The following is a 16,103-nucleotide window of genomic DNA, read 5'->3' as shown; positions in this document are numbered from 1 at the left end:
ATGCTTCGTGTACCCTAACTGTAGGCAAGCAGCAGTGCTACCACTGTTCAGGTCAGCACAAATATTCCATTTATGTTCAGAGTATTTGATCATTTTCAAAATTAACTCCATAGAAGCATGGGTCTCTTTCACCCATGAGCCAATGGAACAGATGGTTTTTCGTTACCATTGTGCAACAGACAGCTTTCAATCTTGTTTTGCTAGAGTCTATGAATAGCCTCCATTCATCGGGAACATGTGTACCATCTAACTCCATCATAAGACCATTACATCAGTACAGAAACAGACATCGCTTTCCATTGCATAGTATGCTGCTAACTTGGTGTGTCGGTGACGAAAGTGTGAAGTTGTGGTGCTTCGTTGTAGCAAATTCCATTCCCGAAGTCTAGAAGCTAGCAGTTCTGACTTTTCTTTAGATAATGACAGATCTCTTACCAGATCATCTAAATCTGAATTGGCTCAGCAAGTGCGGCTGACCCTCCAGTTGTTCTGGATCAGGAAATACATCATGCCAATCAACATCTTCTTCTTCATCAGGATCAGAAGCGTCAGTATCAATTGCCGTTCCTGCTACAGGAGGGGCAGGCACGTTTACCATTCAACCAATGCGTTAGCCCAGAGTAAACACACATTGCAACAAACATGAGGTGCCCAGCTTTTATCTTGATCTCCAATTTGACAGTCAAAGTATACTTGTAAGCAAGGCGCACTCACTTTGTCAGATTCTTGGCTGATCAGTGTATTTGCCACATATGTAGCAGAAATTGTCCGGATCGTTAGCACATTTGGCGTCTATCCATCTTGCCTATATACATAGTTACTGCTGACATCAGCCAATAGACCTGTCTGAGTGCGTTCCGGACAGGTCCGGGCATGTCCGTTGGAATATTTCAATATATAATTGCATTAATATTATAATTGAATAGGCTTTGCATGTATAACTTAAAATCTAGACGTGTCAGGCAAATTCAGAGTTCATATTTGGAATCGGCGGGTTTCAAATTAGTATAAATCACATGTTTTTCTCTTCAGTAGCAAAATCATTGTTGCGTTGAGGTGGCTAGGGGCCCATGAGCCCAGATCACTATCAGTGTGGTCCTGCTAGTCAAAAAGAGAATATACTGACCTGTACAATACTCAACATTGGTCAACAAGAATATCTTTGTAATCTTCACTAGCACACACCCAAATGGCCATTTTTCTTGCACATTTAAAAATAAAATACCTTTATTTAATCATATAATGTCACAGACACAACATCCTAATAGCAGCAGAGCCCACTGAAACTGCAGTGTGTAGATCAGTACCTGTATTTTATGCTGTTTCACATATCTAACGTGAACTTGATGACTGAAACAGCATTACAGAATCATTGTGCAGGATCATATCAGGAGGGCCCCGGAATTTGGCAGGTCTTATGCTGGATCATGCTATCTTTATTGGGAAGCACTGTTTTATTTGGCAGACTGACTCCTAGTGGTGAATAAAGCTGCAATGCTAAGGTTTAGGCCCCACCATTTTATAATCTGGCCATGCTGCGAATACCACTGGCTGTCTCAATGAACCAGTTAGGTAATATTAGTTCATGGCGGAGAGGGGGGGGATTTGATCCAGCTCTACTCAAGATGCTGGTCCAGGGCTAGCACAGGGTAGGGGGATTAGAGGCTCACCAGAGAGTTTTTGTGGGTGGGGGTCAGGGAGTCTTTTTTTTTTTTTAATGTTTCCCATTCTTATTGGGCAAGGCATGAGCAGGGACTGACTCACACTGCTAAGACAGAAAACATTTACTGCTAATGCAGCAGACTGCTGTTACTTTTTTTTGTGAGCACCTATTTTTTTTTTTAATGCTACTAGTTTATTGCATTCAGAGTAAAAGATTCAGCATGTACATTTAGAATGCTGTACACTGAAGTTAGCACAGCTGATTGCATTAAAACCAGAGCCATTATTTTAGTCCTGGAGCTGAAGATTTCACCAGTGATCAAAGGACAGAATGATGTACATTTTCAAGAGATATGAATGATATAAAGGCAGAACTACCTCCTTGCTTTTGTTGCTGGTGGAGGGCTGTTTTCCACAAGTATTTACCTGGGTAAAGTACACATAACTTCCCATAGCGCACACTAGCCATATTAAAAGGAAGGGACCACTGTGAGCACCTTTACACTGGGGGAAGAACATTCTACGTCAATTTGATTTTCAATTGTACCCACAATGAATATAGCCTCTCTCCTTTTTGCCAATACAAATTAGCAGACACAAAGCCAGAGTCATGTTTAAACATGTACATTTTGTGCTTGCTTATTTTCATAAAGAAATAATGAAAACTTTGCTTGGGGCTACACACAAAAAGTTTGTATTAGCATCTGTAATTAGCTCCTAGCACACCTCTGGTTCTCATGCTCCCTGCAATCTGAGATTTTCTAGTGTGTGGCACACACCAGATCCCTACCCCTTATCCATCATGTACAGCTCCGTTGGATTTATATACCTAAAGTGCATCACTCTGCATTTTTTTTCACAAATCATAGTTCCCCAAACTCTTGAACACTGCTCAAGCTTTATGTCGCTCTGTTCATGCTGATACAGATCCTAGTATAAATTTGTTAGCTCTTCCTGGAGACCCAGGTGAAAATAGATGTTTTACATAGTACATAGCTGTCAGAACTGAGAAGGCCAGAGAGGATCTGCCAATCCAGGCCCTTTCCTAAAATACCCTGCAAGAGTAAAGGGGATGGGAGGGGGGAAGCAGCCATTTTACAAATATACGTGGTGAAAATATGAACAGCACATTTTCATATTGCAATCTTGGCACTTAGCACACATTTGATAGTTGTAAAATCACTATTTGTGTGTGTGACACTACCTGTCCTATTACCAACCTACACTTGTAAATGCTACCAATTAAGTAGTGAGCTGGAGGCAGAAATAAACTATATAGGAAAGAATGACTCCTTTAGTCTCTCATGTACAATCCTAGCCAAAATGAGCACGTTTAAAACCTGTGCGCTCTTGAGCTGGTGTAACTACAACATGGAAATTCTTCCCATACACGTGTCGTCTTTGTAGAATGACTCAGGGATGCAGAAAGCTATAACTGCGCCCTGTATGACTCACTCACCATGCCCCCCCCCCCCCCGAAGGAGGGTGCTGATTTTTGGGAGGGGGCACAGGCAGAGTAGGGCAGGTCTCTACAAATTTTCATTAACCTAGGAGCCAGCCAGCCCACAAACATAGGAGGCAGCAACTGAGAGCTCTCGCTTCTCCTTCCCAACCCCACCACCATTATCCCAAATTAATTTCAAAGGGGAGGGGGGAATTGTCTCTAATTAATTTCAAGGTGGGGGGAATCTCTTCTCCAATCAGTAGCAGCTCTTTCAGAAACTGATTTACTAAGACTCTTTCCCACTATTCTGTGTTTGTGGGCAAAAGAACTTTAGTAAATTCAGTCCCTTGAGGTGCCTTTGCAAATCACACTTTGGTTCTAAGCTTGAGCTGCACGACAATACAGAAGTTGGGAAGTCTGATGGGACTTGAAACTATGAGAGCAGCCCAAACTTCCTTTAGCACAGGAGTTCAAGCTTAGAGAGAGCTGAACTGTAGTGCACACATAGGAGAAGCACTATTTGTGAGGCACTCAAACAGCATTTTGGGGTTGTGAAATCCCAAGCACTGGGTGATGAGACAATGGATGGCCACAATTTTTGGCACCCCCCTCTCTTTTGCCCTAGGAGCCAGCTCTATGGGTGCTTGAGCACCACCACTACTGAACAAACTTTATCCAGGGAGAGGTAATTTCCATTGGGTTTAGCATCCCCAATAAGTTTGAAAAGTTGGCTCCTATGCCCTGTAAAACCCTGAATGGGGAATACGCACAGATTTTAACGCCACCCAAACTAGGTCACCATTAAATCTCAGCATGGTGTTGATATCCACATGTATAAATAGAAGCTTTCTAAAATTGGTATTACATGTGTCTATGATATAAATGTACATACATATAAATGGCACTAATCACATATAGTTTTATTAAAATAATGGTATCTCTTAATCTGGCTTTCAGCCCATCCAAGTACATATTTTGAAAAGAAAACAGATTTAGCATTCAATCCTTCTATGCTCCAATTTTGCTACTTTAGCCATATGGGCTAGTGCCTTACTTCTTCTACTATCTCTATTATCTTAAACTTTATTCATTATACTTTCCTGGAGCACAATGGGCACCTTTAGTTAAACTTAGCCGAGATGATAGAACTCTATAAGGATGCAAGAAGGTGATAGAAAAGAATAGTAACAACTTAAAAAAAACACATTTAAATTGGATAACGCAGAGAACCCTCTGAAGCTAGGCAATATCTTGCAGGGGGCAGCAGTTCAGCCCATAACAGTGATATGTACTGTGTTTGCATGGAGCAGTAGTTTCAACAGCAGAAAGCTGGGGCAACACAAGGAGGTTAATTGACAGGAGACAACTGGGATAATGCTTGGCCCATTATCTAACCTGAAGCCAGTAGATGGAGCTTGCTGCCATATTGAGTCACCCAAGACAACAGCAAAATGCTTATTAGAAACTAGTAAAAAAAGGCCCGTTTCTGACACAAATGAAATGGGCGCTAGCAAGGTTTTCCTCGGCTCCCTGCAGCCACCCATATCCAGTGAACCTCCTCTCTGCCCTGCCCCCCCCTCCTGCCACCCATGTCCAGCGACCCTCCTCTAGACATAGATCAGCTGTGAGGCATGTTTTTTCCCCCCCCCCCGGGTTCTGAAGTTGACATCATAATGGCTACGGTGATGTCAGCCTGATCTACGGAGCCTAGCAGACCAACTCGGAATGAGCCACGGTCTCAGGCAGCAAGTCAGAACGTTGGAGGTGAGAATCAACCTATAAATGGCAAGTGACCGACTCACCTGCAAATGCACAGTAGAGACTTCCCTCTCTGTCCCGCCCCCGCGTCAAGACGTGATGATGGGGGGAGGGGGCGGGGACAGAGAGGGAAACTGCGCGGAAGGGGAGGGAGGGAACCGCTGACGTCGCTACCGCTCTCCCCCCCAAGGTAGCGCTACCGCCCCCCCCCCCCCCCCGGGGCCCTCTCTTCGTTATTCAACTTACAGCAGCAAGCAGCTCAGCTTCAGCTCCCATCGGCCTTCCTTCCCTGCCTGTGCCCCGCCCTCGTGACATCACACGAGGGCGAGGCACAGGCAGTGAAGGAAGGCCACGGGAGCTGCTGCTTGCTGCTGTTTTGGCGCTGCTGTAAGTTGAATAACGAAGAGAGGGCCCGGGCCGTGTTGAAGGGGGGGCGGGGGCATGGGATGGTCTCAGAAGGAGGGGGGACTTGGAGCTGGGAGGGCTGGACTGAAGGGGCCTTCCAGCTGGCTGGGAAGAAGGCACGGGGGGGGGTCCCTTACAGTTGTGAGGGAATGGGGCCCTTACAGTTGTGAGGGAGAGCAGGGGGCCTTGCAGCTGGGAAGGGGGGAGGACTGGAGCCTTGGAGCTGGGAGGGAGGGACAGAGGGGGCCTTGGAGCTGGCAGGGAAGGAGGATGGCAGGGGGCCTTGCAGCTGCAACGGGAGGGGGGCCTTGGGGAAAAAAAAAAACATTCCAATATGCGCCCGTTTTAACGGCTAGTTATTATATAGGATAAGGACCCGCCTATGCATGCTTGGTGTAGACCAATAGTTTGTTTGAGTGCATCAAGATGGCAGCTATGGCTTCAGCTTTATTCACATGATGCCATCTCCTGTCAATTAAACCACCTTGGGGTAACCTGTATGGAAGGACCACCTGAAACCAAACTTTTGAGCATAGCTAAGCTAGATAATTACTACAGAATCATTTCCTCCAATAGCCATGGGGTTTACAACAAAAACTTGGTAATCAGAAATGACAGGTATTGGTTTTGTGAGTACCAAAATCAAAGATGGAAGGACTTAAGTATCCTACTTGTAGGAGAGGTGGCAATTGCCACTTTTAGCAGATGTTAGGCTGGGGGAGGGAGGAAGTAGAGGCATGGTGGTATGTGCACACAGACTGAACTGATTTGGGCTCTCATTGAGAACCTGCTTTTGTAGTCTGTTGTGTAACACTGAGGCACAAATTCTTAAGTCACAGAAATAGGACTTTAAAACATAACGTTTGCATTTTATTCCAAGAAAATTCAAAGCTGCTGGGAACCAGACATTGGCGAGGCATGGTCCGCCATTGAGTACTCCAACAAAGGAAGCATGAACTACTGAAGCATGACAGTCACTCATTACAGAGTGAAATCTTAATACACCTTGTGCTAAATACCCTTTCATCACCCTCCCCCCCCCCCCCCCCCACCCCGCTGATCCTGCAACACGAATGCATGAGATTGGGGGCAGTCTGAGTGAATATTCTCCTGACACACTACTGGTTGTGGCTGTTATCCTATCAAGGTATGGTATCCTTTTCCTAAAATGCTTAAGTTTGATTCTTATAAACTGCCTCGATTCATGTATGAAAGAGGCAGTATATCAAAACAAACGATAAAGCACCAAGCAGATACTGGCAAAAAAAAAAAAAAGATTCAGAAGCTAATGTTCATCTCTCTCATTAGTAAGGAATGTAGAAAAGCACAGCAGACTCAGGAAATCTTCCCAGCTCCCGGCAGCAGATTATGGTAATGAATGACAACATGTAATCCAGACTACAGAGTGACAGTCTCACATCCGGCAGAACTGTCAGTTTAGCACCTTGCCAAGTCTCTTGGCAGCCCCAGGTCCTGGGTGCAGGCAGTTAATAGCAGCAAGTGGGTGGAACCAGTGTTAATAACTTAGCTTCCCAGGAGGTTGCACATATCCCAACATCAGAAGGGAGGGGAAGAAACTGCAGCGAGAAAGAAGCATAGCACATGTGACTGCCCCCACTCCCAGGTCTGGAAATCAAATTTCAGCAACCTCAAGCAAGAGGCTCCCTCTTTCTCACCAGCTCAAGCATCACATGACTAGCTGCAAGGGTTGAGGCACGGACTGCACCAACTGGTACAACACTGCTTCAATGCCAAATCAGCATGCCCTAATACTGCCAGTACCATATGAAAAAAAACAAAACAGTAATTTCTCACATAATAAAAAGGCAGGCAATTTACATGTCCCTGCCAAGAGCTATTGCACTTGGACATAACAAAGCTGCAGTTTTCTGACATATGAGAAACCAGACCAAATGTATGCATATTACTGTACATTTTTAATAAATAAGATTTGTTAAACATAGATCAAACACCTTATATTTACTTAAAAGGACAAATAAAAGTACAATACACAAACATTTACAAACAGAAGGCATCTCTCCAGAGCCCTTGGATTACAGATAATCCCCTAACCACCCCTCCCCCACCCATTCACAGCCAGGGCAGGAGAGAATCATTCCCCTCTAGCTCTGCTTATGTCCAAAGCCTGTGGGAAACACAAGGAATGGGTGAGAAACTGTCTTTAGGCATAATTTATTTTCAGGGATGTTAATGGTTCACTGGGGCGTGATCTGGTGGGCAGAAGGGGAGGAGAAGACAAATCACAAAATTAACTTTCTAGGAACGTTCACATTAAATACAGCATCCCCCCCCCCCCCCCAGTGTATTAGAAGTCTTTGTGCAAGGTATTGCTGCGTAACAGGCTGTGGAGATGCCATCCTTAAAGCTTCGAGGCAACAGCCCGTCAGATTTCAGAGAGAGTTCTCCAAGACTCTTCCTCCCTTCCTGGGGTTCATCACAGGCTCAGCCTGGCCAAACCCCCACATCAGAGCAGGGCGCTTAAAAACACAACAAAAAAAAAAAAAAGAATGAAAAGAATGTCTGTGGCATAGCCCTATCACACCTCTCACATTACAGAACAGCCTCTGGCTTTCTCCTTTTTGAAGGTGGAGGAGATGAGCTCAGACTTGCTGGGCAACTGCAGAAGTCTCTTGGATAGACTGCGGACAGGGCTCTTCCTGGGGGTGGGGTGGCTCGGTTCAGACACACTGTTGATGCTGTACGAAAGATGCTGTGGACGCTCTTCTCAGAGGTGAAGGCTGAGCATTCTAGATACGTCTCTGCTCCCAGCTGTCGCGCAGCAGCACAGCCCTGGCAGAGAAGTCACAGTAGCTCTTTTGAGTTCATAGCAGCAGAGAATTTATTTATTGGGATTTATTAACCACCTTTATGAAGACATTCACCCAAGGCGATATATTAAGCCAGTTTAAAACAGGAAACCTAACGCCCCTGACACCCCTCCACCTACTGGATCGAATGGTCTTCCTGCCCTCTCACCACCACCCACACTGGACAAGGATCCTGCACCCCTTCACTGGAATACTGCAAACCCCATCCCACCCTTAACACACTAGATTACCAAAACTGTTCAGAAAATACATTACTTTGGAACAAAACCCCTTGCTTAAGACCCGGGAAGAGTGCAGGAATGCATTGGGCTTGCTACCAATACCTAAGTGAGTGACCGACCAACTTGGATTCACCTACCTGTTCATGGGAGATGGGAGCTTGTTTCTGATTGGACAGTTCCATGAGTGTGCTGAGGTCAGTCCGCAAGTCAGTCTTGCAACCAATCAGCAACATCCGTGTACTAGGACAATAGTCTAGAACTTCTGTCTTCCACTACATCAGATATGAGAAAGTAGAAATAGTTATAAATGCAGGTCAACTGCAGTTGCTGCCACTACAGATGACACGGAGTGGCGATGTGGGCAAACTTCGTACCAATCCCCACCCAGTCTCTGCAACAGTACAAAATCTCATCATACAAAAAGCGATTGTCTTAAAAAAATGATGAAACTATTTTGGTGGAGTTGAGTTTGCAGAGATGGGATGGGAACAGGGACAAACTTTGTCCCTGTGTCATTCTCTAGCAGCTACCTCTTCCTGGGCCAGTGCTGCCTGTGTTCGTGAACTATGACTGATGCCCTGACTAGAGAGAGTATGCATTATACAAGCTGGTATATACTGCTCTGCTTCTTTATTTCACACAGAGAAAAAAAAGTCTGTCTCGTCCCCCCCCCCCCCCCCCCCCGCAGGAGGGACTCAGTTAATTTAACCACCAGTGGACAGGCCTAAAGCAAATAGTGACCCAATGCCATATAACAAGGATTGTGGAGCTGCTGCATTAAATCTAGTCAGAAAGGTCACATGCCCCACACACAGCTCTTCCCTATCAATAATCATTACCCAGTGTAAAGTACAGGCAGCAATTCCTAGTCCGTTTACTAGGCCAAGCTCTTGTAGTAAATCATGAGGCCAGTGAACACGAGGAGTTCTCAACCCAGTCCTCGGAACACACCAAGCCAGTGTGGTTTTCAAGATATCCACAAAGAATAAATCTGTATGCACTGCCTCCATCATATGCAAATTTATCTCATGCATATTCATTGTGGATATCATGAAAATTTGAACTGGGTGTTTCCGAGGACTGGGATGAGAAACCCCTAGGTTAAGATGATTCAACTATGAATGTTTGCAAAAGAAGTGTACAAGCAGACAGTAGCTAATGTTACCGTTCACTGGTTTCAAATTCCTGCTAAATCCATCCATCTTCCTATGAGTAGCCCATTAAAATTGTTAAAGCGGCCCCCCCTTGCCTCCCCCCCACCAGTAGTGGCCTCTTCCCTTTCCAGCATGGAGCAGATGCTTGCATCACCTAATAAAGGATGTAGTCCTGTTCACAAAGGGCTTAATTCCAAGCCTCTCACCTTCTTCAGTGCACTGTCCATAGTCTCTGGTCTGCTGATATCGAAGCAAACCAGTACAGCATCCGAGTCACTGTAGCAAAGGGGTCGGACATTGTCATAGTAGGGAGACCCTGAAAGAGAAGAATGAGAAAGCATCACATCAGCTGATATTCTCACTAATACCATTGTAGATGGCAGTGTTCAGGTGGAGAGTGAGGGAAGAGGGATGGGGTAGTGCTGCTTAAGGGAATGGCCTCCAGGAATGCGCATGATGCCTGGAGGTAGGATGGACAAGGATTATCTCAGGAAAAGAGGGAAAGGAATGACTTCGCTCTCTCTTTTTTTTTTAATTTATTTATTTAAAACATTTATAATCCACTTCACCTACCATTCAGGGTAGTTTACAGAACAGTCACAATTATATTAACATAATAACTAAAGCATATCAATAAGATAAAAAAAAACATACAAATAAAAACAAAATACAATGACCATTAAAAGCCTGCTTGGGGAAGAAAAAAAAAAAAAAAAAAAAAAAGAGGCCTTTAGCTGTTTCCTAAAAGAAGTACTAATTGAACAAGACGCAGTTGTGGCAATGTATTCCACAATTTAGAAGCTGCCACCATAAATTTTCCCTGTATCCAATCTCACTTGCCAGAAAGATGGAGCCTCAAGTAAATTCTGACTCTGGGATCTTATTGCATGTGCTGGAGTATAAATCTTCAAGGCACTTGCAAGACAAGCTGGTGATTTATCATGTAAAACTTTAAAAACCAACAATCTAAAAATGGACCCACAACCGAGGCAATGCAAATTCTCTCATGCATATTCACTGTGGATATCCTGAAAACCAGATTGGCTGGATGGGTTCCAAGGACTGGATTGAAAACTCATCTTCCAAGCATTATGCTATTTCTCTACTCTCATATATAATCAAAGAAAGGGGGGTAATAAACACAAGGAGCTGTATTCTGCATGAGGATAGTGACTGGCCACAGAATCATGCACAGATTGGGCTCGTTTTTCTGGGAGCATTACCGCTCACCTTTGGCTATAAACAGACAGCAAACCTTTCAACACATTTCCTTACAATTTAAAAAGGAGAATACTGTTCTCCAACCTTCACTTGTATGTTTAAGCAATGCACAAGCTAAAGTAAACAAGGTCAGCCCAAATACAGGTCACCTGCAGTTGGATATTGTGTCTAGAAAGCACACAACCCCACAACTACATGAAAAGCTGTTTGTCAGAATTCAACCCATCCCACCAGCTACAGCACCTGCCACATATGTTCTACTATTACTTCCTGTACACAGGTTGAGGGAGAGAATTTACAGATTATGTCCAGGATCTATGGTACTGCATTCTACACCTTGGCTTGTTTTCCCATCATGGTTTCAGAAATGGCTTCTCACAGAAGTGTAAGAGATGTATCCAAACTCGTGGCACTTGGGGAAGGGAAGGAGATGGTCACGGCTGCCATTCCCCATCTTCAGGGGCCCAGATGTACAGCTCCCCCTCCTCTCCACCCCCCTTTGTTTGCAACCCAGACGCTCCGTGCTTGGAATAGCAAACACTGTCCCCCACATCACCATGGTAACCAGGAGAGCAGGGACATACCAAATGCTGAACCTCATGAAGGGAGAGATGGAACAGCAGATGAACCAGACACCCCCAAAGTGCAGAGCACAGCCGAGAAAAGAGGGAACCCCCAAGCAGTACCCCTTCTCAACAATAAGATAACCCCAGACAGAGAAGAGGCAAGACATCATATGACACTTCCAGCACCTCCACCCCAAGACCCCCTTCTCCGCTCAGCCACTGAAGCCCCCGCTGCCAGCGCTTCACACACTGCTAAGTATCAATTCTATCCCTCCCCCCCCAACCACATACATACTGACCTGCATCCCACATACATCAGGAATCTAATTCTTAGAAAGCTGCAGCAAAGCTCCATGAGCGCCCCCTGCCCAAAGATCTAGGATTGCTCATTATAGCAGTCGCTGGCAGAGAGAACAATACCCTCCACATACTTAGAAAGGCCCTAATACCCATCATCACAGATAAACAGAAATCAGAAAAAAATACCTGCTCCCAGAGTTATAATTCCCCAGTGCTGTCAATAACTGTTCTGGAATGAATCACGTAATTTCCGTAACCTCAGTTTATCAAGGTATCAATGATTAACCCTGAGCATTGTCAAACTGGCTGACAGTCAACCCACCACACCTAGAGATGGCCCTATATTCAAGTTAGAATTCCTGGATTTGTAAATACCATTTATATTCTTATCTAAATCATCAGCCTTTTCTTTGACCTTAGAAATTAGAAAATCAGAGCCTCTACTTCACATGCAGAGAATGCTCGTTAGGGCAGCTGCCTAGAAATATGACAGCTAGATGAATGGGCCTCATCCTTTTCTAAAGCAGTTTTGTAGAACAGACCTTACCAGGGCTGGCTTAATGGACCATGGCACCCTTAGCCAACTTTTGGTTTGGCACCCTTCTACTGGAATTCCCCCCCCGGCCCACTTTTAAAGGCAGTTTTCACCTCCTGAATATCAACAGAATTTCACCTAATGCTATCCACATGGGTCCCTGCGCCTTCTCTGCTGTGCCCCTGTGAAAACAGGAAATTATGTTAAAGGAGGGGCTGGGAGCAAGACACTAGGGCATTGATGTGGGTAGCATTAGGTGAAACACTGTGTTTGGGAGGGGAAAATGCCTTTAAAAGTAGACGGGGGGGGGGGGGGGGGGGGGAGGGGGGGAATGTGGCTTGAGACAGAAAGAGGAAGGGGGTTGCCGGCTCTTTTTACCATGCACATGCAACGTCACCAGGTAAGCTCTGGGTCAGTGACATCACAGGCTGAGGCATTTGGTGCCCTTCATCTCCAGCGCCCTGGGCCAGAACTTCACCTGGTCCATAAGTTAAGCCAACTCTGGACCTTACCAGATTGCTGGCTATACCATTTTACACCATTAGTGCCCTCTGATGGTCCCGGAGCTTTTTCTTTGTATTTAACGCATTAACGCATGCCTTTTCAGTGATAGCTCAAGACAAGTTACCAACTGTACCTGAATGTATTTTCCTGCACTCAGATGGCTTACGATCTGAAGTTTGTACCCAAAACAAAGGAGGGTGAAGTGACTTGCTCAAGGTCAGGATGAGCAGCAGTGGATTTGAACTGAACTGTTCTTCCCAGCTTCAGCCCGTTACTCTAACCAGTAGGCTGCTCTTTCATTCCTTAAATCTCATTTCCATTTTTACTTTCCCCATATCTACCAGATTGTGCAATATATCCACCACCCAAAAACTACACATCATGGCCTCTTGTTCCAGCAACTTCTTTTCCACCTGTCTCTTGTGTACTGTTCATCTTTGAGTTTATCTGAATAACCTTGTCTTCTCCTTAAGTGTTGGAGTAGCTTAATGGTCATTGCAGCAGCTTGAGAACCAGGGAAACTGGGCTCGATTCTCACTGCAGCTCTGTGCAATTCTGGGCAAGTCACTTAGTCTTCCATTACCCCAGGTACAAGGTAAGTACCTGTACATAACATGTAAACCACCAATTTTAACTTCAGAAAGGCAGTATAATCAAGTCCCATCCCATTTCCTCTCCAATACCCTCAAGTCTTATTCCATAAGTTTGTGTTGCAGATTCTGCTCTTCTTGTAGGCCTCCGCTGCAGAACAGAGCTCAATATATTTCACATAAAGCCTTAATGACTTGTACATGCAATCTTGCCTTCTATTTCTCCTGGCTCTCTCTCTCCCAAAAGAGCAAAGACCACCAAGGACATCACCAGCACATATAATCCCACCTCTAGCCACTCCAGCCCTTGAGGCTACGAGACGACATCTTATCCTGCCAAAATGCCTGGGAAAGATAAACTCATCTGTTAATTACAAGGGTCAGTACCTGGGGCAGCAAAGTCAGTTTGTTTTTGGGGGTGTTGAGGACAGGCCTTGAGGGAGGACGCTCTCAGACAGGTTGGTCATCCGCAAGTCTTTAAGCTCAACTGTAAAACTTCTGAATATTTATGAATTGGCCAAGAACACTGCAGATGGGACACAGTCTGATTTTTGATGAGTTACAACAGCAGTAAGAGTGCCCCATGCCAGCAACACTGGGTTTCAGAGGATGCTATGTCATGCGGGCAGATGTGCCCTTCCAGACATTCATTCAGAAGATTAGAAAAAGTTAACATTCCTTACTTCTCTCACCAGACATCCACTTTCCCAAGTAAAAAGCAACTCTTCTCTTTGAAAAAAAAAAGTGGCAATCACGATGCCCACAACTGGCTTCCAACTAAAAGGCCAAAAACCTGAAGAAGAATCTTTGTAGTAGCAGACAACCCAAAGCAAGTACCAGCTTCTCACCTCAGAAACAGTTCAAGTTAGTACACAAGAATCGCTGCTGCGCTAAGTATTCCCTCCACTTCTGGACAGACAAAACAGGAAAAACCCTTTAAGAGAAGGGGCATAGTACTTTGCATTTAAGTAACAACACACCCTGCTGTATGACAGGAATCAACTACACAGGCAGCCATAAATCACAATACATTTTACAGCAACAGAGAGATGGCACAGAACCATTAACAGACCAGCAGAGAAGGACAGAAGCTCAACTTACCAGAGGTGTCCCACAGGCTCAGCTCCACACGCTGCTCTTCTGTCTCCAGACAGGCCGTGTAATTCTCAAACACTGTGGGCACATAGGTCTGCAAACAGAGAGGCATACACAGAGCAATGACTGACACCACCGCACTGGCACAAGACCAGGACCAGCAGACACTCAGCTACGGCACTGGCACAGAACGAAGCGAGCACGGTGTGTATAACCAAATGGGGAGAGACAGAACATAGACAGAGCCGTGGCAGACACATATTGGGGGGGGGGGGGGGGGGGGGGGAGGCTGTCAGATAGTTCCCCTCCCCCTCGAACCAGCAGACATACAAGGAGTAGTAGCAGCAGCAGCAACAATGCATAAAGGAGCAGATCTAGAAATGCAGGAGTGCTGCTGCTACAGCAGCAGGAAATCTCGGGGCAGTACGCACAGAGATCGGGCATAAGAATGAGCAGAACAGGTAGAGGCATAGGAGCCAACTTTCCAAAATTATTGGAGATGCTGAACCCAATTAAAATAACTTTTCCTTGGACACAATCAAGGAGTTTATTCAATATTGTGGGTACTCAAGCGTCCGGAGAGCAGGCTTCTATTGGTAGAGAACCCCCCCCCCCCCCCCCCCCCCCCCCCCCCCCAGGAAGCATCCTCCGAAGTAAAGAGCTGCGTCCTGTAACCTAGAACTCGATCCCACGGGGACAGGGAGTGTACGCAATGGGGCCAACACTTAAAAAGATATGAACGGAGTAGCCCCAGGCTACGTCACAAGGTGCCCGCCGCACCTGGCATCGCAGGAGTTCCGCGAGAGGGGGCTGCGGCATCTCTCCCCTCTCAGCCCAGGGGAAATCATGGGGCCCCCAAGCTGCTTCTCTTAAGCGCCCCGATCAAGAAGCCTCCGGATCCCCCGGCCCCCGCTTACCTCCGGGTAGCAGTCCTTAGCCAGCACCTGTAACATGGCCGTTTTGCCGCAGTGCACGTCCCCAACCAGCACCAGCTTACAGCGGGCCACAGCCGGCTGCGGAGGCTTTCGTTCCTTCATGCCGTAAAGCCGCGATCGCGCGTGACACCACTCAAAAATAAAACTTAAAAATAAATAAGATCTATCCTTACTCCTACCCTACTCCGACTGCAGGTGAACTGAACTAAGCCCTCCCCTTGCAGCACCCGGATTATATAGCAAACCCCAACTCCAATCAGCGGCAGCAGGACAACCCTGTCAGCCAATAAGAAGCTTTGCCAGCACAGTAAGCCACACCTTCACTCTTAAAGATACACATCCCATTCCCACTCCTCCTCTCGAGTTTGGGAATCTCGGTTGCCGAAAGGCGATAATTGGGTTTTGCCCAATATCTGATGAAATAGAAGGAAGTTAACCTTTCCCCGGTCCCAAAGGATTTCACGATTAGCCCCAGCCACTGACCGCAGGGGCTTCTGGGCTCGCATGCCTTCAAATTCTACAGTTGGCACTTGGCAGCAGCTATACTGGCCAGATTCTTGCAAACAACCCTTGAGGTGTGAGCTTGGCCCTACGAGTAACTCTTTGTCCTAAACTCTTAAGCCCTCATAACAAAAAGTGTACCACTAACGTTTATGCCTTAATGTCTAAGCAAAATAGCATTATGATAAAAAGTAATAAATACTTAAGTATATGAGACATCCAGCAATCCCCACAATAAAGACAAACCTTCAAAAAAGAAAAAGACAAAAACGCCACTACCAAGCATTACTAGAGAAAGAAAGGCATGGCCTAAATAAATAAAGAGCCACACGAGAAATGGTTATCACTAAAGTAGCTGCAAAC

The 16,103-nt window shown here is 45.7% G+C and overlaps 1 protein-coding gene across 1 annotated transcript; it reads right to left on the bottom strand.

Annotated features, from left to right (window-relative positions):
* Positions 1 to 7,185: 7,185 nt before the first annotated feature.
* On the bottom strand, positions 7,186 to 15,444 carry RND1 (Rho family GTPase 1). Its single transcript, XM_030196825.1, is given in 6 exon segments — positions 7,186 to 7,963; positions 7,966 to 8,080; positions 8,477 to 8,611; positions 9,700 to 9,809; positions 14,311 to 14,398; positions 15,222 to 15,444. Coding segments are annotated over 6 exon segments (696 nt in total). The 5' UTR covers positions 15,342 to 15,444; the 3' UTR covers positions 7,186 to 7,835.
* Between the last annotated feature and the right edge of the window lie 659 nt (positions 15,445 to 16,103).

This window comes from Microcaecilia unicolor, chromosome 3 (assembly GCF_901765095.1).
Source record: "Microcaecilia unicolor chromosome 3, aMicUni1.1, whole genome shotgun sequence".
NCBI lineage: Eukaryota > Metazoa > Chordata > Amphibia > Gymnophiona > Siphonopidae > Microcaecilia > Microcaecilia unicolor.
The sequence above is the reverse complement of the archived record's forward strand: the minus strand, read 5'-3'. Positions and strand labels throughout refer to the sequence as shown.